The 20,191-nt window shown below is 43.6% G+C and overlaps 1 protein-coding gene across 1 annotated transcript in view; it reads left to right on the top strand.

The window, feature by feature from the left end:
- The window catches only part of DDX31 (DEAD-box helicase 31), a 50,716-nt gene that overhangs the window by 6,917 nt on the left and 23,608 nt on the right, over positions 1–20,191 (top strand). The window contains 9 exon segments of the mRNA XM_074846396.1: positions 41–82; positions 1,799–1,863; positions 2,675–2,794; positions 3,186–3,292; positions 4,077–4,312; positions 4,666–4,842; positions 7,515–7,574; positions 13,511–13,561; positions 15,630–15,769. Coding sequence (XP_074702497.1) covers positions 41–82; positions 1,799–1,863; positions 2,675–2,794; positions 3,186–3,292; positions 4,077–4,312; positions 4,666–4,842; positions 7,515–7,574; positions 13,511–13,561; positions 15,630–15,769 — 998 coding nt within the window.

Raw genomic sequence — 20,191 nt, 5'->3', positions numbered from 1 at the left:
GACCTTTTCAGAGCTCACTTTCTTTTGTTGATTTCCATAGCTTGCACTACAAAGTTTTGATACAATGCAGAAACTACTTAAGGTAAGAATTTATTGCTCTGTGTTCTTATTTATTCCTTGAGCCTCTTGCTGTAAGATGCTAAGCAACTTCAGTTCCTGTGAATTCAACTGCGTGTTTGAGGAAATCCAGCATCTGGCAAGATACATGGTTCTTAAAGATAAATCTGTTTGTCTTTAAGTGTGTGATTTCCCTGTGACGTGTTTTAAACTATTAACACGAACAGTTAAGTTATTCATTATGGCACCTTGGTTGCACGTGTTTTCATAAACAAGTGTTGATATTCACAGTGTTTTAGTTTTAGAAGTATCATTGTTTCAGTCTGAGTTATGAATGGAAACTCTCACAATGACAAGCACTGTTTTACTGAAATTAATACTAGACAGATGGGTTTCAGATGGGGAGTAGAACTTGGTGAACTGCGTTGCCAGTTGAATGGCTGGAGAAATTAAAAGGCTTCTAAAATCATTAAGTGATAGTGCTTTCCTTTTAATTGAGGCAAAGTATCTTACCATGGGGCTAGAAGGTACCTACATAATTTATCTGATCCATATTCCACACTCTCTTCTGGTTTTTCCCTTGAAATAAGGCAGCACTTTCCAAGTCTTTTTTTAGTGATGGAATTACCAAGTAAGATTGTGTTGTGTCATGCTGAGGTTTAAAGTACTTCAGTCTTCTTCCATAGTAATTAGAAGTTACTACGAGTGGACTTCTGATGTTGTTCAAAGGATGAAATCAGGACTGACCCCCTTTAATTTTTCTTTGTCGCATATAATGCGTAGTAACCATCAAGTCCAGTGTAAACTGTCACAGTGACCCAAAGCAGAAGATTTAGGCTGTGGTCTGACTGGACCTTGGAAGGGCTGCATGATGGGAGAGTGTAATATGAATATGTAATTACTGAGAGAGAAAAAAGCTGTTTGAGCTGCTCCTGATGCAATTACTCTAATGCCTGCTAAGGTTTTATTGCCTGGATCTTGCGTGAACATCTTCCTTATTTTAATCCTTAAAAATTGAAAATCTTTTTATAGAAACTATTTTGTTGGAGCGTTTCTGGCAAGCAGTGACCCATGCAAACTTAAGCCTATTTACCAGTCACGCATTTGTGCAATCCTTAGAAGCTGTGCTCTGCTCCTGTCCTGCATTTCCTCTCGAGGCAATGGCAGTACTGTGCTTTTGATTATCTCCCCTGTAAATATTGGGCAATATTGGATCCAGTGAAGGATCAGACCTCATTAAAGTAAGTGGCAAAAACTGCCAATATCAATGAGATGAACATTAAATGTTCACAGACATGGTGAGTGTGTGCATGTAGGTCTGCGTACATATACATAAACTTTATAGGTCCTGAATTTTTTCTTAAATTTTCCTTGGCCATGGGAATATATTGCTTAAAGGCAAGATGAAGAAATGGCATTGTAGCTTGTCTTTGAACACTTAGGCTACATGGGGAGAAGGAAAAGAAATATTATTATGTGATTGGAAGTGGTGCAAAAATGATTGCATTTCTGTCTTCCTAGATGATGTGGGAAGCAAGTTACATGTCTAGAACTAAAGGTGCCATTGATATGTAGCTGTAGGTGAGAGAGTGCAAATAGACTGTATCTGTTAGATCAAATCAGATGCACACTGCTGTCAGCCCCAGTCTGTCCTCTTTTTGCCAAGAAACATGATTCTTTGATTGGGCTCTGTCTTTTTATTAAGAGGAATCTATATTGGTCTTGGTTTTCCTTTCTGTAGCCATTTGCCTGGATTGTGCCTGGAGTGCTAATGGGGGGAGAAAAGAGAAAATCGGAAAAAGCCAGGTAGGAAACCAACTTAAATTGTATTTTGGGTTCCTCTGCTCTACAGTGTTTTTATCTGTTACTCTTCTTTAGTGTTTTTCTTACTGGGAGAGAGGATTGTGAGTTTGGATCAAGCTGTGATCCCTCTGGATCTTACACAGACACAGTGACTGGGTCAGCAGGAAGTGTTCACTTCCCCCAGTTGGATCTATTTCTAAAATGTTGATGAGCCTTCTGAGATGATGATCTCTTGTGTCAGTATTTTTTTTCTCTTCTGACAAACACGTGTATTTGCTTACCACCGAGTGCTGTCTACAGTATTTGTTATGGGGGAAATTGCTTTCTGGAGGAGAGATTTCCTGGTGTTAAAAATCTCTTTCTTTTCCCTTTTCAAGAATTGAATTGTAAGCTGGTAATCCTAAATGGAGTTTTAATTTCTCTCTATATAAGCATATATAAAAAGAAGTTTACTCTTGACAGTAAAAAGAAATACTCAATTAGAAAAGAAAACCTAGCTTGGATATTTTAGACTTTTTAAAATATTACTAATATTTCGTTCCACGCTGTCCTTATCACTGAGTATGCCTCTGAGTATCAATTATGACCAAGGATAAAATTTAGCTGTGCAAGAAGTTTCTGTTTTAATCAGTGAGAAAATACTGTCCCTGCTAATTTTACTATGGCCATGATTATTTCCTCTGTAGGTTCCAGTTTCTCACTCTGGGTTCCTACTCCAGAGTTATTCCTAACCTGTATGTTTCCTTTTTTCTTTCTTTTTTTCTTGTTCATTTTTCTTTTTTGTGTTTTTTGCTTGTTTTTTTAATCTAAACAGATTACGTAAAGGGATAAATATCCTCATTTCAACTCCTGGTCGCCTGGTTGATCACATCAAGTCCACAGAATGTATTCATTTCCGTCGCACTCAGTGGTTGATTATTGATGAAGCAGACAGGTAAACTTCCAAGTCTTTAGATACGGAAAATAGTTATGATACCCTCTGCATCATAATTCACTAAATATTTTAAAAGAATAAGAGAGAGAGCGTGTGTGTGATCTTAAACCATTCATGCTCAGTGGCCTCAGCCAAGCACCAGATGTCTGAGATTAGGAAGAAATGGTCCCCTTTGGACAGATTATTGTGCAGTTATTCATTGCAGAGATTCTCTCAGTGTCTTCTAACATGTCTGACCCTGGCAAAAGTTGAAGATGGAACATGAAGCTATACAGGCCAAAGATCTGAGCAGCTCTAGCACTTCCACTCTTCCTGATTGGCTCATGTAGCATTGAGGCTTTCTCCTCATTCCTTCCTACAGCATCTTTTGTCACCTCTGCTGTCTTTGTAGGATCCTGGATCTGGGCTTTGAGAAGGACGTAGCTGTGATACTCAATGCTTTAAATGCCGAGAGAGACACACGTCAGAATGTCCTGCTCTCAGCCACCCTCACGGAAGGTAGGTTATAGACAGGTGGTGTCTCTTTTAGCTGAATAATGCACAGGCAACTGCAAAATAATTGGTTGAGTCTGATTTATTACAGCCCAACCTGAAGCCCTTAGCAGAAGCAGAATAACACCTCTTGATTTCTTTGGGTTGTGACACTTGCCCTTCAATACTGGAATTTCTGTCAGTGTATTTACTTACATGCATGATCCCTACATGTGTCTGTCCAATTCCAGAGCAAAGTCAAGTGTGAACCTCAGAAACACCGGTTTGTTTGTTTGTTTGCTTTACAAATATAGAATTAAGGCAAAAAGCTAACGGCAGGACAGGACAGGTGCTATGTGATTTGCTCAGTATCATACAAGAAGTCAGCTGCTGGGGCAGGAGTTGAGCCAGGCCTCATGATTCCTGCACTCTTGATAGAGTGAAGATCTGTTGGTTTTGTTACACACACAAAGTTAAAAAACAGCCAAGTGCTGTCTGTCTGCATTTATGTAATGCATATTATGTATTATATACATCAGTGACATGTAATGTAAAATAGCACAGTTGACTGAATTAGTGTCTTGTGATGCTTTTGGTGGAGTCCACAGCAACTAAGCCTGGCTAAGCCCTGAAAAGTCTGAAGTTCGGGGAGGTATTCTGTCAGTGTCCGAGGCACGGCTTATTAGTTCCTCGCCCTTCACAGCTTTTCACTGGCATTGCATTAGTTGTTTTATTTATGTTAATATATCATCACCCTCCCCAGCAGCACCCCAGACTGGACCTCACATATTTTTTATTTTCTGTGATTCAGGAGTAACACGGCTGGCCGATATCAGTTTGAATGACCCCATCAGCATTTCCATAGCAGATGAAATCCAGAAGGGACTCAAACCAGCATCGCACACAGATAGACAAGCCAGTAGTTCATCAGACTGCATGAAGCAGGAAAACTTTGCTGTTCCAGAGAAGCTCAAGCAGTATGTCATGATGGTCCCCAGCAAACTGAGGCTTGTCACGTTGGCAGCTTTTATCCTTGAGAAATGCAAGGTGAGACTGTTTGCATTTATATTACTAAGTAGCCCTTTGCCCTTTCCCACTCCTTTATCCGTTACTCTGTCAAGGATAGCATGGATTAGATCTGGGGCTTTGAAGTGCATCTAGCGTATGGAGAGCCACAGGAGAGCTGAGGTGCTGCTGTGTCTTTCGTGCTGGCAGTGAGATACCTGTGCAGCATGTACTTGTACTTCTTTTGTGGGCTCAGTATTTGGTGTCAGACTCTGTAATTCTTTCCTGGATAATTGTATCTCTGGAAGTGGAAGCCACCTAGACCTTGCAATAATCAGGGAATTGGGAGAGGCCTGGGAAAGTGGTCATGTGCAACTTTCTTGTTTTTCTTGCAGTTTGAAAAACACCATAAGATGATAATCTTTTTCTCCAGCTGTGAACAAGTGGAATTCCACTATGAGCTCCTTCTGAAGGTCCTTGCAGGAGGGCTAGAGTCACAACAACCTGGGCGTTCATCTGTCTCCCCCGCACACTTACAGTTTCTGCGACTGCACGGCAACATGGAACAGGAAGTAAGCATTCTCAAAATGTCAGGATACAGCGTTTTATTCCTTATTCCCTATGATATATTATGTGGTTATTTTGGGGGGGAGGGCAGAAGAGAGGACAGAGAGTCATTTCACCTCTAGGGGCCTCACTCTTCCATCTGCTAATGAGAATAAGAATATTGTCCCACTTCTGGAAAGTACCTTGGTAGCTATATCTGAAAAACACAGCTGAAGAGGCAAGAGGTGTTATTTCAGTAGGCTGAGGCAGCCGTTCTGTATTCCCAGTGGGTGCGCTTAAACCATTTATGTATCCATGGTTCTCTCTCTCATGCAGTCAAGACAGGCTTTTAATGCCAAAGGGAAACCTCATCCAAGCTCCAAAACATTACTGCCCAATAAGTTGCACCCATTAGATGAGGATGGAGCAGTTTGGCTTTGGTTTTGAAGAGCAGTGTCTTGACAGACTGCTCGTTTCCCTGGGATGGAATAATAGCAATATAACAGTGATTACCCCAAAATAGGTCTAGGTTTTAGCTGGATAGGCCTGAGTGATGAGATTGGAGCTTGCTACAGAGGGCTGAGATGGCAGGAGAAGAGTGTCAAATGAACTGTCACTGCAGCGTTTCTCTCAGTACCTGAGGGACCTCTCTTGAAAGTTCAGCCCCTGATCCTGCCCTTGGTCTGTGATGGAGAGTTACCGCTCTACTCTGAGCTACACAGCAGAGATGGTAAATGAGTAGAGCTCCTCTGATGAAGCAAGAGGTGAAGAGCCATTGTTTTTCTCACTCATTCCCATCCTGTGGAGACCAGAAACATGTGCTTTGCTGTCCCTGCAGTCTGGCCTTTCCTCAACCTGCCTGCCTGAGCGAGTGAGCAGGCCTGGTCTGGCCCAACTCTACCCTGACCAGCTGTTAAGCCAACAGAACACCACTAAGTAGCTGGCACCAGGGGAAGGGTTTTGCCTTTTTAGTACCCAGTGTGTAATTAGTGCTTGATGTCTTCAAATTAAGAGCATTAATGGAGCTAAATTGTGGATCCCATATGGTACTGCTGAGCACGGCTGCTGTCATTGTCAACAAGATACAGCGTGCTCTCTTCTTTAATTTTTGTCAGCAGAGGGTTCAGTGTGTCGGCAAGGCCCAAGTTTTCCTTCTTTCCTAGAACAGTACCTCTAGCTGGGAGTCAAGTATGTAAGGTTTCTTCTATATCATCAACATAACAGGACATTCACTTAACTCCGAGCTAGAACTCTGAGGAGGAAGTCTTGAAACATGGAAAGAAGGATATTTTGGAAGGAGGAAGCAAAAGGGGCAGGAAGGAAATGACTGTGGTGTCTCTGAGGCCAGAGACAGCCTGAGCTCTGAAAAGGAAAAGAGTAAATGGAATCAGATCAAGGGAATGTGAGTGTGTGGTTGTTTCCCACAGCTGAGGAGAGGGAGTGTAGGTGGTACTGGCAAGCAAAGACCAAATGAGGCCTTTGGTAAGTAGTGCTCAGAGGTTGTCTTGTGTGATAGCAATTATTGTTGTGATGCAATGTGGGCTGGAGAATCAGTTTTTGTTGCTTTTATCAAGAAAAAAACCACACCCCAAAATAGTTAGTTAAACTAACTGAAGTGTGCTTAGGAAGATTTTTGGGACTGACAAAGCAGGAGGTTTCTGAAGGTAAATGAGGAGCTGTACTGGCAGGTTCCTGCAGTTCTGGGGCTCAAGGCTCAGGCTGCTGGCAGTGTAGTTTGGAATCTGGGGCTGTGGACAGCCCTGCCTGGGAGCCTGAGCTCGTGTTAGAAAGGGGGGCTGCAGGAATTCTAGTGCAGACCAACGGTGAGGACAAGGCTGGGGAGCGCCCGCCTCTGACGCTCCTGGGAAGGAACAACCTCCATCCCCGTGTCAGCAGCCCTGTTCGTGGCCCTCATGAGTACCTTCCCTTCTTGTGGGAAGGCCGTGGGAGGGTGCCCTGGGAGCCCGGTGGCAGCTGCCTGCAGGGCCGGGAGTCCTGCCTCCATGCCCCCTTGGGCAGGGGTTTCTGACCAAGGTCTCATCTCTCCTGCCATGTTACTTTGGAGACTTATCCCACAACAGTTCACGTGAGCAACTGTGCAGCTGAGCATCCCCGATACTTAATAATTACTGAGTCAGTCCAGTGACTGCCTGCATGCCCCATTGGGCACATGATGAGGCTGATTTCCTGTGATGTGACTGTATCGCCGTGTCAACAAAACGGGCTTATCCTGCCCATCGTGTGACTGGACAGACAGCCGTTAAGATGTCCAGCTTTTTCTTGCATTCACAAAAGCTTGTGTTGCCCATAAAGTATGTCAGTGCTTCTGTTGCTGTCGCCTAATCTTTTGTGGATCCCTTCTCCATATAAAACAGTTACTGCTTTTTGACATACACAGGCCATGCTTCTGTGCAAACCATGGAGGTGTTGGCTGCTTTGGTTTGACCGAATGCATTCAGGCTTGCCCCAGACGCTCTCCCTTCCTACCGGGGACCACACTTGTATGCCATAGATTTATTTTTTCCGTTTGCAGGAAGAGTCTGACTGGAACTCATGAAGTCAATTCCTTTGCTTTTGAAGCTGTGCATGATAGAGTGAACGAAGCATAGTTGTTCAATTGTTACATTAGCTAATTTGCTTTATGTTTGATAATAAAGTACATAAGCACTCTTTTCATTTTTCTGTTTCAATCTTCTAGGAAAGAACAGAGGTCTTCCAGGAGTTCCTAAAATCCAAGACTGGCATCTTGCTTTGCACTGTAAGTAACTTGGAGTCCCTTTGCAGCTCCACGCTAATGGGCCTGTCTGATATCTAATGGTAGAACAGAGGATTTGGCACTGAGCTCTAATTCCAGCTCGCTGTCTGACCTTGAGGAAAGTCATCTCCTTTTTCTGCATTTCACGTGTTAAATAAGGAGTGGTGCCCTCTTTGCGAACTGTTACATGGTCTTTTGCTGCAAGGTACCATATACAGAAAAAGTGTCTGTCTTATACAAGAGGCCTCTAAGTATTTTGCATGGTCTTATGTCTGGAAAAATTCGTTCATTTGAAGTTGGAACCTTGCCCTCTACATGCAGTCAGTAGAACGCAATCCTAATTTGTAGTATGCCCCATAACTGCCAGGTAAATTGGATGTAATGTGATATTTCCCATCTTAATGACTACCCCAAGGTTAAAAACAAAAACCTGCAGGGATGGAAGGGAAGCCCAACCAGAGAACGGTGTCATTAGAAATGCACATGCTCTGCTGCTCTCCATGCTTTGCCCTTCAAGCTTCCTTCAGGGGTGCTGAGGGAGAAATTGTTGTCCTCCACTGAAGTTTGCTGGCACCCTTGTGTTGTGGTGGCACCTTCCACTTCTCCTTTCTGACCTGTCGGTGCCACAGCTAGCCCGCTGCAGTGGTGCAGAAGGCTGCACGATTTGCTCTCTAATAGTGGCAGCTGTTGATCTGAAAATGTGTGAATCTTGGCGATTTCTACCCACCGCAAACTTGTAAATTACAGCGATCGGGAGTAATTAGAGCTGAGAAACCCTCTCCAGCTCTGAAATGACTCCTGTTCTTGCAGCGCATTATTCTTAAAGGAAACTAGTTGCCATTTTTTTCCGAGTGGGGGCTGAATTTTATCTTATTTTTATGCCTGCAGTTCAAACGAGGACTGCCATGTATATAGGAGTGTTTGATTTGGCATTGCCAAATTACATATTGTATCACCTGTAAAATTGTACTTGTTACGTGCTGGTCTTGGTCCTCCTTGGGTGTACAACCTTTCAGTGATTCGATCAAGGTCAAAATGCATCTTTGCAATGCATAAGTGTAACTATAACTTGGTTTCCCTGTATATGGTGGTAATACTTAAGTGTCTCAACTGAGGAGGATAGCAAAGCTTAAATCATTCAGTGGCGTAGATTAAGTGTTTTGAAGATAAAAAGTGTTTGCTAAATTCTAAATAATAAATAGCTAAACTTTGTTATCCTTCATGCACATGCTGTCTATAACAGAGAAATTTCAGGAACATGTCATGTTACAAGACATGTTCCTGAAATTTCAGTTTAATGAGTTTGGAAAGACGATGAACGCTCAATTTTAGACAAAGAGAAAACAGAATCATTGCAATCACTGGGATATCAGTTCTGGGTGAGACCGTTTGAAGGGGAAATGCAGCCCGTGGCAGGAAAAATCTGCCAGGAAACCTACAGCTGTTGACAAGGTAGGAAGAACAATAAGTTGGATAAAGAAATCCCAGTGGATGGGATCCCCCTCTTGAGACACTGGAGATGTGGTTTGATTTCCTGCCATGCCACAGACTCCGTACAAGTGGATGTGGAATTGTGATGACAAGGCAAGTAGCCACATGTCAGCTGAGCAGCGATAGTTGTGTGTTTGCTCCTGACCTGTCATAAATGGGAGGTAACGTGAATTAATCTGGATTGCCGTGAAGAGGCTAGTGTAAGGTAATGCATCTATTGTAACCCTCCTTCGTTTCAATCTAAGCTACTGTGCATTAACTGCAAGGCAGGGATGCAAATCCTGACAGTTACAGTTACTGTGGCTCAGCTGGCACATGCTTAGCACGTTAAGCACAGTAAGTTGTGTGTCTGAGTCCAAAATCTCTCTGTGCTTCAGCTCCCCATCTGTAAAATGGGGATAGTAGCACTGTTCTATCTTACAGAGATGTTGGGAGGACAAATGCATTGAAACCAGGAGGTGGCCTGTTACCACAGTAATGGGGACCATATGGACACCTTAATATAGAGATACACTTTGCACCAGTCCCACATTACAGGTGCCTCCCCAACGCAGATGTCCAAAGGGCAGCCAGGCACTGTGACCACCTCCTGCCTCCGAGGGCATTGCTTTTTCTGACACTTTTCTTCATACCGGCACAAATGTTCTGCAGAAAGATGGTTCTGTTCTTTTCATTGCGAAATCATGTTTTGTGCCCACAGAATTTTGAAACCTGGCTCACAAAAGAGCAACACAAATAATGTTCCTGTCCTTCCCTTGTCCCTTATGCCATGTTCTCCACCCATCTTTCCGCTCTAGTAAGCAATGGGACCTGCTGTTCCTTTTATTAATTTGCTCTATGTCATATGTATATTAATATATTCCATAAAATATTTTTGCCAGACAATATAAGCTGGCAGACAAGAAAATAAGGAAGGGCCGTGTATCTCAGAGGGTCTCATCCAGATTTATTTCTCTCTCCTTCACTGAAGTTCTTTGCGGCTTCCTTTGGGATGTGCCTTTTAAACAAGTTCATCTCTTCCAGGGAGAGAGGAAAGATCATTTGGAGATTGTTTGCTGTTTACTCAGTCACGCTAACTCATCTTGCCAGTTTTCTGGCGGCCCCAGCCAAGAGCTTTCGCCTCTGACAGCTTCTGTGCTCTCTCCTTCCTCCTCTGATTACGCAGCCCAATCTGTCACCCTGCCGACGGGGGTCTCTACCCTGCTGATGGCTTTCCACACTCGGCAGTAATGACTTTTGGCAGGCCGGGAAGGCGCGAGAGCTTCTTCCCCAGCTTGGAGAGCCGTTAGGCCCTCTCTGCCTGTTAGCTAAAGCACTTTGTGAGGTTCTTTGGTAAATAAATGAGTCATTTTAATCCAACTGACAGCCTGGCACCTGAGCAAGCTGCCTTCCATCTGTACTTCTAGGCCTCATGTAGGCAGCCAATTGTCAAGCTCAGGGCCTTCAAGACCTCACCATTGAGTGTCTTTCAAAAGCAACTTTAGCAATTTCCTTTGCCCTAATTAGATTGTGTGAGAGGGACTGAGCAAACCAAGGCCCTTGCAAAACTTTTGTGGCTGTGCTGGTTCTGGTCTTCTGCAGCAATATGCCTCGCTTTTGGTGTGGCCTTTTTGCCCTCCGTTCCCTTGCACCAACCCCTCTGTACCCCACCACCACAAGCACAGGCTGGTAACGCGAATTCTTAGAAGAAAAAATTTCAGCATTTTTGGGGATCCTCAGGTGGGTTGTACCTTGATACTGTGCCATTGTGTGACTTGGAATTGGGATCAGGGCGGGAGCGTGGTTAAGGCTTCAGATTATTGTGTATGATTCGCATCTGGGTTTTCTTTAAAATTGCCCTGTTGTAGATTATTTCTTGCTCCTGTAAGATGGTCACTTAATTCTCCCTTCCATTGCCCATTGAAAGCAATCAGCAGTGACCTGCTGAGGTGTCGTATTCTTGATTTCCCTGTTATTAAGGAGTGGTGGTGTGAGGTCATGCATGGAAAGGGGAATGCCGTCGGGGGCAGTGGGGAAGGGAGAGTAGTACATTGGAAATCTATTGGGCTTCTTGAAAGAGTACTGGCAGCGGGTTAGTGCTTCTGTGTGTGGAATAAATATAACGCTAGTAAAACTGGGTAATTGTTGCTTGAGCTGTATTCTCTTCCCTGGTAAGGTGACCCACAAGTATTTTTCTAAAGATCTGAGAAGCAAGAAGCTCATGGGCTCTGCCAGTAGAGGAAAGCAAATCAACTCAAACTTTTTATCATAATTCTACCTTGCTGCTGTCTACTAAGGTCTTTGAGGAAAAGAAGCTACAGGAGACGCAGGTGGACTGATACTGAGGAATCTTTGAGAGTTTGCAAAACACTCCAATTACCAGTAAATCCCAAGACACTTCTGAAAGAAAGCCAAGTTAAACCCCAGGAGAATAGCTGCTGATATGTGTCAGTAACAGCTGAGTGGAGTTGGTGGCATTGTGAAAGCAGTAGTGAAGACAAGGCTGATGATGGGAGAGAGCCTCCTTCTAAAATGTTGTCCCTGGCTATTTATTAGGCTTTTGGTTAACCTTTTCAGCTTTCCTGCTTGCTTTGGCAAAGGCACGTGAGAACAATACTGTCAGTGACAGTAGTTTCCCAAACAGAGGTGTTGAGAAAAGGTATCTTAGAAGAGGAGAGGAAGAATCCTGATGGATGAGAGGGATGGCTCCTGCCCCTGCTGTCTCCTCCTCCTCCCCGTGTTGGAGGTGCCTGCTCCTGACCACGGGGACGACTCGGCTGCTGTTTATTTTGGGTAAACTGACTCTGTCCCAAGGTCAGAGCCCTCTCAGCAAACACAGCCTCTCCTAGACTACTGGGTGTGAGAAAGAGCACAGTATAGGAAAAGACCAAAGACTTGTCAGCATGGAAGTACAGAACAGAGCCAGCCAGATCGGAATCAGACGTCAGCACTCCTGTCTGATCGTGCTGTAGAGTTTATAATCTTGTTATCCTGGTAACTGCTGTACACGTTCCCCGACTTGATTTATTTCCTCCAACCTCCTTTAAATGGCTTTTTGTACATCTGTTCATTCTGACTCTGGGAACAAGTCGTTTCTTAATGAGCGTGCTGGAGCGAAAGTGTATATTATTTCAGAGTGGGCGCTGTGGAAAGTGTCTCCTCTTTTACTGCAGTTGGAGCCACAAAGCAACCTGGCTAGTGCTTATGGGAAGGCCTTTGCTGCCAAAACATCAGCTTCCTAGTCTTTTAACGTGTGTGGGAGTTGCATGAAAACACTTCAGTGGGTGGCTGACACATTTTTAGTACATTAAGCTCCTGCTTACGTTCTTAATATATTCTATTTTGCAACTAGCTAAAAGATACATGTGTTCCAAAACATTTCCTAACAGAGTTAAATCTGCACACCTGCTCTGCTATTGCGCGTGGTGAATGTAAAATCCAAGGAGTATGTGAGGACATTACTAATGAACAGAAAATCAAGAAGGGAGATTGAAACCTGTTTGCACTCTCTCTCCATTTCGAATAGTATTTAAACTCTCTTTTCTCTTTGAAAGAGTATGTTTTTTGAGCTATACTGGCTGTGGATAACTAAAGGGTCTCATTCAAGTCTTTCTCCAAGTTGAGGGGTTTTCTCACCAGCTGGCACATCAAATAACACTCCTGACAGCAGCCTCAGACTCTTCTTCAGGACTGAGTTTTGTTTCTCCAAATCAAAGCCAGACTGGTGAAAATCTAAGGGATTTCCCCTCTCCTCGAGCTGTCCTCCAGCTTCCTGCAGATTCTGTTAACTTGTTTGTTGGCCTTTTATTGTAGGGCCAGGTGACCTGCAAGTCATTGCTCCTTGACTTCAGACCATCACCTGGGAAACGACTAATTATTTGTAGATGGAGATCAGTGCATCTTTGGACATTCCACTCAAGGCCTAGAATCCTTGACCATTTGCTTTGTGGCCATTTTCCTTTTCATCATAAGCAGCCTGGTTTTAGTTCTTAGGCTTGCTGTGGAGAAAGGTGTGCTCAGATACAGTGTTGCCTTCCAGAGGTTTAATTCTGGTTTGGGTAGTAGGTGCCTACAAGCAGATCTGTTTTCATCAATGAAACAAACTGAAGAACCAAAGGTATCACTGCCATTAAGACAGTTGATTCTCTCAGGTATGATGTAAAGGGACTTTAGCAGACTGCTGTAATTCAACACCACTATCCTGAAATAGGTAGTTTTATATCCTCCAGGCTTTGGGCCATAGTAGTGGATTATTTTTTATTGTATTAATCTGTTAACAATATTCCTTGCATTCTAAACCTTCAATATTATTTCTGACCTTCAGTCCATCTCTCCCCAAACTAGGCACATAAAATTCCTACTTGTGTCGCCAGTTGTTTACTGGCATAATTGCCATCCCAGAAGAGTTCTTACTTTGCCGATATTTTCAAAGTATTTTTACTAAAGTAATTTCCTTATTCATTTTAAAGGATGTTGCAGCACGTGGCCTAGACCTGCCTCAGGTTACATGGATCGTACAGGTAGGTTTGCTGTGTGCGTAGGTGTGTGCGTATGTATTAAGTGTGGTCTTGCTCAGATGAAATCCCTTTCCAGTCCAGACCCTCTTTCTGCAGTTTGCTGGTCTTTGTGCCGATGCCCACAGGTGTGGGAGATCCACGTGTTCCTGACTGCAGGACTGGGACTCAGGGTTTTGCTAGGATACAGTATTGCTATCGTATCTTTGGTTTTGACAGTCTCTTTTCCTCCTCAATAACTCCAGTGTTACCAGCTGTGTAATAATATTCCACTCGCTGGGAGGAAACACCCTCTGTTTCCCTCCACAGGAAGCCAAATCTTGTGAAGTACTGGCCATTTCTCTTGCAGTTCTGTGTTTCTATTTTTCTGAGCTTGCTGGGGAGGCAGTTCCATAAGGAGTTTTAAGTGTGATCCTAATGTTAAACATTGAGTAGCCCAATAGTGTCTGTGCAATGACCTGAATGTTTCAAGCGAGGCTTTGCTGCGTTGGGGCTGGGGCTGAGTAGCTGTACACATTCAGCTTTCAGTAGAACTGCATAGCTCAGATTTTCCCTGGAAAAAAAAAAAAACAAAAAACAAACAACAACAACAAAAATCCAACACTGCTGCATTGCTGTTGACAGAAATATTGTCTTTGGAAAAAAAAAAAAAAATAGAAACTAAGGGAGATGGATTGAACCTTAAAAATAGCAACCTGTCATTTCAAAGAGGAAGCTGAGAGCATGAAGCAGATTTCATTTTTATAAAAGATTTATAATTAAAAAAAGGTTAGTTGAATTGAGGAAAAACTGATCCAGAGATTCTTGTGTGTCAAGTGACACCTGGGTAAAAAGAACAGGGCACAGAGCCTCCACAAAGCTTTTTAATTTCTACCTCATCCCTTCAGGTAACAAATTTGATTTTAATTTTGTGTTTTTAAAAAAGAAAGATTTTGTAGCAGCTAGCTAGTTGGAGAAGGCTGAGGAAGTGAAGTCTTTAATTCCCAGATCTGTATAGTAATATAATTTAACCAAAGATATAGTTGCCAGTGTTAGAACGCAGTGCAAATTACCTAAAGCCCTGGGAGACTTCTGTGTGTCCAGAAGGCGAAATCTCAGCTGTCCTGAGAGCTGTGTCCAAGAGCAAGGACCTGCAGGGAGCAATTAGATTGCTCACAGCATCTTACTCACACCTCTAGCCAGTAGAAACTTTGCCAGAGGGCACAGGTATAAACACTAGAGTGGGCTTTGGTTGTTGGGTTTTTTCCAGTTAAACTGCTGAGGGCTCATTTCTGAGCAGTATCTCTGTGCATGTTCATTTTTCCAGGAAGGGGGCTGGGGGGCGGCGGGGAGAGAAGAATAGGGGGAGGTTAAAGGGAGGGAAATATGTCACCCTTTATCAGATCTTGCAAATGGCTGGGCAGTTTTGATTCCCAGTGAAGTAAATGAGAGGCCCCCACTATGTCAGGGGGGGCTTTAAGCAACATTTTCATAGTGCCTGATAGTTGTGCATGGGAGGACGGTTGCTACCTGTATCATATGCTGCTGAAGGCACTTAATCCCTCATCTCTCTTAGATTTCTTCTATCCAGTAACCAGCTATGATTTGCTTTAATCAAAACAAAGCAATTTAGCCCAACTCCAAATCTTAATCCATTTTAATTTATGTCTTTTCTCCCAAATGCAGAGCAGGCAGCTTCCTGCACTGTATGGGCAGTCCTGGGGCTTTTTTTGGTCTGGGTTTTTTTTTTTTTTTTTTTTAAGGAAAGCAAACAGGTTCCTGACGTGCCTGTATAGAAATAAAATGTAAAAGGCAAAGAGAGACACTGAGATGGGGAAACTGTCCTATTATCTGAAAGTTGGCCAATGTGTCACATTCACATGTCAAAAAACTGCTGTGGCTGAGGGGCTGAGTGATGGTTACAGGGATGAGCCCAATGGGCTCTGTATAAACAGGCCAATTCCGAGGGAGGTATAGCATGTGGGTTTTGCTAAGATCCCTTTTGTTTCAGATGAGCGGGCTGAGTGTCTCGTTTATAATTAACATGCTGTGTTCTGTTAATTCCTCCTTTCCCTTCTCATGTTCCCTTTTGAAGTATAACGCTCCGGCTTCACCTGCGGAATACATCCACCGGATCGGGAGGACGGCTCGCATTGGCTGTCACGGGAACAGCCTGCTTGTCCTGGCGCCTTCGGAGGCAGAATATGTCAGCTTGCTGGCTTCTCACAAGATTAAGTGAGTCAGAAACGCGAACAAAAGTTTCAGCTCATCCTTGCTAATTAACCTTCCATGGCACTTTCAGCGGGACTGTGTCTCGTGCAGGTTTTAATAAGAATTTATTAATTCTTGTGATCCAGGACCGGCCCCAGACTAGCAAAAGGAGAAGAGGAAAGTGTGTGAAAATCATCAGCCTGACAGATTGTGTGTGAGTGAGTGTGAGGGTGAGGGGCAGAGAGGAGACGATAGTCGGAGATCCTTTGCACTCCATTGTTATCTCTCTGGCCCTGGGTTCAAATCGTGGCTATGTGGAGATCACAAGTCAAATGAGCCTGTCAAATGCTAACTGGCCATCTGCCTGCATAGCACCATATTGTCAGAGATTGTGCTTTCTCTTCAGGAGAGATCCGGTGGAGAAATAGCTAGGGAGCTGTGGGTCATATCTGGCAGGTAATTGGCCAAGATGTGTTGTGTAAGTGGCTTGTGACAGGAATAGTAGAGGCTTTTGCAAGTGGCGAGTACCCAGTATGGTCCTGGAAGGCAATAAGGGGGGTAGACTCTGCAGACCAGAAGTGGGGTGTGCTTCCCGGCTAGCTGAGAAAGCTTCTCTTACACTGGCTCTAGCTCAGACTTGGGAGTGGGCAGTAAGGAGAGCAAGCCAGGCTGGGTAAGGACCAGCCCAGTGTGCAGTCAGCTACCTGATGGCCAACACGTGATGGGATTTTAGTCCAGCTCTGGTTGTGCAGTGGTCCTTTTGTGAAGAAAAACCACAACTTGCTGCTCAGCATTACTAGTCAGGAGTACTATCAGGTCTCAAGCCTCCTCAGCAGTCGGCTGGATATATGTGACTCCCCTTGCTCCCTGCACTGCTGTCTCTCAGCGTTTCAGAACATCAGCAAAGTAGAGTCCCTTTAGTGTTCTACTAGTGTTGATGGAGCCCTGTAAACTCATGCACAAATTAGTTCTCTCTTATTTCTTGTGTTTATGTCGGGTGGAGCTGCTTGGAGTCAAATTTGGTTTTGCATCCTTGAAACAAACAAATGTTGGCAGTAAATACAGGCTTATTCTAGGCTGTGAGCCATTTAGTGGTCTAACAAAGAGCTATCCATCATCCCAGGTAACTATCTATTAAGCAGACACCAGCAAGACATGGAGGGCTAAGCTGACAGGGGTTTTTTTCATGTAACAAACAGCACTGACATTTAAAGGTGAAATCCCACATAATTGTGAATTTTTAACTCCGAGTGGAAAGTTCTATTTTTCTATTTTACAATATTTTGGAAGTGTTGGAGGAAGGAGAGGGAAATTTCCCTCCTTTTTTTTGTTTTAAATGTTAATGCTTTTATCCAATTTGGGGTTTTTTTAACAAGTTTAAGGAGCAGTGTCACTCACACTGCTAATTATATCTGCTAAGGAGACCTGTTGTTGAGCTAGCCATGTTCTTCGGGAATCTGTAGAAGACTGTGCTGAATGAGCAGAGGGAGGTTTATGTGAATTTTTTTTTTTTTTTCATCCACTTCTCAAATCAGTAGAGCCAAAGAACTCTGGGGATTGTCTTTTCTTGTATGTTTGTTTTATGTTCTTCATAAAATGTGCTGCCTTGCGGGTGAGGGACTTGCCAAAAAAAAGGAGTATAATTTGCCTTCCTTGACCCCCATCTTCAGACGGAAGAAAATGAGTGTCTAATTGGCACGGGTGGTCGATTCGGCCTGTTGGCAGTCATGTGTCCTCCGCTCTTCCTACATAGTAGCTCATGGTGTGAGAAGGGGCAACGGGATAGAAAAGAGCTGATGAATTACAGAGAAGATGCAGGAAGGCAGCTCGAAGCTAAAGGCAGCAAGTGCCATCAGCACAAATTGCCGTTACCCTTCATAAACAGAGCATTATGGTGATAATCCTGACAATTTAATTCAGTGCGAGGGCGAAAGACAGCATGTGTTGGACTGTCACTGATCCTCTTAAGCACTGATAATTTTTGTTTCTTTACCCTAAGTCTTTGTAGCTTTTGACTTGGACTGCACAAGTTACTGGAGTTTGCATTTTTTTATTCTTTGCTTAATTTTTAAATCTCTTGGGTTTTGTTGAGGATGGATGTGTGTTGTGAATTTTTTTTAATTTGTTTTTTCTTTTTTAAATGAAATTCCTGCTGGGTTTATTGAAATGTAAATACTTCATAAAATATGTATTTCTAAGAAGACAAAGCATGAGATGGGTCCCCGCAGCCTTCAGCTGGTGTAAATGAGCAGTGCCGTGCTGATTTACAGTAGATGAGGATCTGACCTAGAGTTTTTTCTTAAGCCCCTCCACCCACCCCAGCATGCATGGGAGTAAGTCCAGAAATGTTGAGAGTCGGAAGTAATGAGAGCAGACGTGGCTTTGTTCCTGGATGAAAATCCACTTCGGAATTAGGGATGACTGCCTTTGAAATTGGAAATCGCTCGCAATTAATTTTCACCGGTACCTGAAGCCTCTCCTTGGCTTCCACTGTGGAAAAGCAACGTTAGCCTTTGCCAAAACGATCTCACTTTGGCTCTGCTGAGATCAGTAATTCCCGTTGGGGCTCAGGAAAGCTGCATGCCTCTCTGCAACTTTCTTTTCGGTCTTTGTGTGGCTTGAAGTTGTGGCTCCTGTACCTGACTGTACATGTGTATGTGCATGCACGTGCACACTCATGTTTTCTGTACATTTCCTCTTTTCTTTTTTCTTTTTTTTGTTTTTTTAAAGGTTAGACTCCGAAATGTTCTGTCTCGGCTCTAAACGTAACTAACAGATTTTCCTTCAAAGGGAGGAGGCAAGAAGCAGAAGAAAGTCAGTGAGGTTCACTTTTTTTTTTCCCTTACATCTCTTTTAGTTCCTTCAACTGCAATCTAGCAGCGCCTGCCTCGACAGCTATCAGATAATTTCTTTATCTCCTAACGGCGGCCTAACTAATTTATAAAGGAAAACGCATCACCGTGAAGGCACGAGTCATTTCTCTCCCTTCTCTACGGTTGTGCTTGCCCCCCTCCCCTGCTCCCCTCACATGATGCTCCCTGCTGTGAACCAAGTTCGCATATCTGTTAGGCTGCGAGCTGGCAGCGCGCCAGGCGAGAGGAGGATCGGAGAGGGGGTGACATCTCAGACAAATCAATGTCAAAGGTTTGACGTTTTCATTCATAGCGGTGTCAAAGGAACCTTTGGGGGGGATGGGGAGGTATACTTTTCTCTTGCTTAAGTGGTTGCCATTTATGTTTTAATTTACTGTTATACTTTTCAAAACCAAACAGAGAAACCCTCAGTTGTCTTTTTATGCTCCATTTCCCTTTCCTCCATCACTCCCCCGCCTTTCTCTGCATCCTCTGCGGAGGAATCTGCTACATCATGAGTCCCAGCTGCACAGCAATGGGGCTTGTCTCCCATATAGGATATCTTCTGGCCACACTGGCCTGTACCTTCCAGGCTGGATGGCTATTCCTCTGGACCATCTCTTTTCCTGTCCTTATGTTGTGGTGGTGAGCTGGCTGAGGTTGAAGAGGCAGATTACAAAAGTAAAGTTATTTGTTGCTTTAACTGGGAAGGACTGGGGAACGGGTGAGGATCACGGTATGGCAAAGATTCCTCCGTTCCTCCTAGCCAGGTTTTTAGAGATCTTTGAGGGAAAAGCAAGGGGATAACCTTGTTGTTATGATTTCTTTCTGTACTTTACAAATTGAAGAATATCAGCAATGCTTCCTCTCAGAAACCGCATACATCTTTCTGACCATCTGAGATTCAGGACGCTGAGAACTGTTGGACCCCCAAGATTTCTCTCTTCCTTAGACTGATGTAACCCCAAATGATCTCCTTGGCTTCCATGTAGTATTTATGATTTATTTTGGTATAAAAAGGAAAAGAATCTCTTTTCTAGAGATGACCTTTGCCCATTGCTGAAAATTTGGGCCCACAAACTGTAGCTTTTATCATCTGAGTAATTCCCTTGGAAATGGGACCCAGTTTGGATGCAGCTGTAATATTAATGGCCTGGAGCTGCACAGCTGTTCCTGTACTGTCACCTGGTGTGCGTGTGCCCCACAAGACAGTGTTAAAGAGGATGAAGAATTTCTAGTCTCCTGTAAATGCACCTCTAAGTAGGACCACTCACTTTAAAATGAAGCAGGTTTGTAAGCGTTTCCAGTATCTGGGCCATAACAGGACCCAGCAGTGTCTTGCTATCAGGACTGGAGAATAAATCATCTGGTTGAATCTACAGGAGGAATGTGAGTCGACAGAATGAAAATAAATGCCCGATGTGAAGCCTGACTAGGACAGCTGACTGAGTCTCCTGTATTTAAAAAAAAAAAAATGCTATGGGGTCCCTAATGGGCTGGGCTTTGGCTTTACACTTCAGCTGAGAGGGAAGGTGAGTTCTCAGAATGGGGAAGGAAATCAAGCCATGTATTTGATGTTAGAGGTGGCTCTTGA

This window comes from Strix aluco, chromosome 20 (genome assembly GCF_031877795.1).
Source record: "Strix aluco isolate bStrAlu1 chromosome 20, bStrAlu1.hap1, whole genome shotgun sequence".
In the NCBI taxonomy this organism is placed as follows: Eukaryota; Metazoa; Chordata; class Aves; order Strigiformes; family Strigidae; genus Strix; species Strix aluco.
The sequence above is the reverse complement of the archived record's forward strand: the minus strand, read 5'-3'. Positions and strand labels throughout refer to the sequence as shown.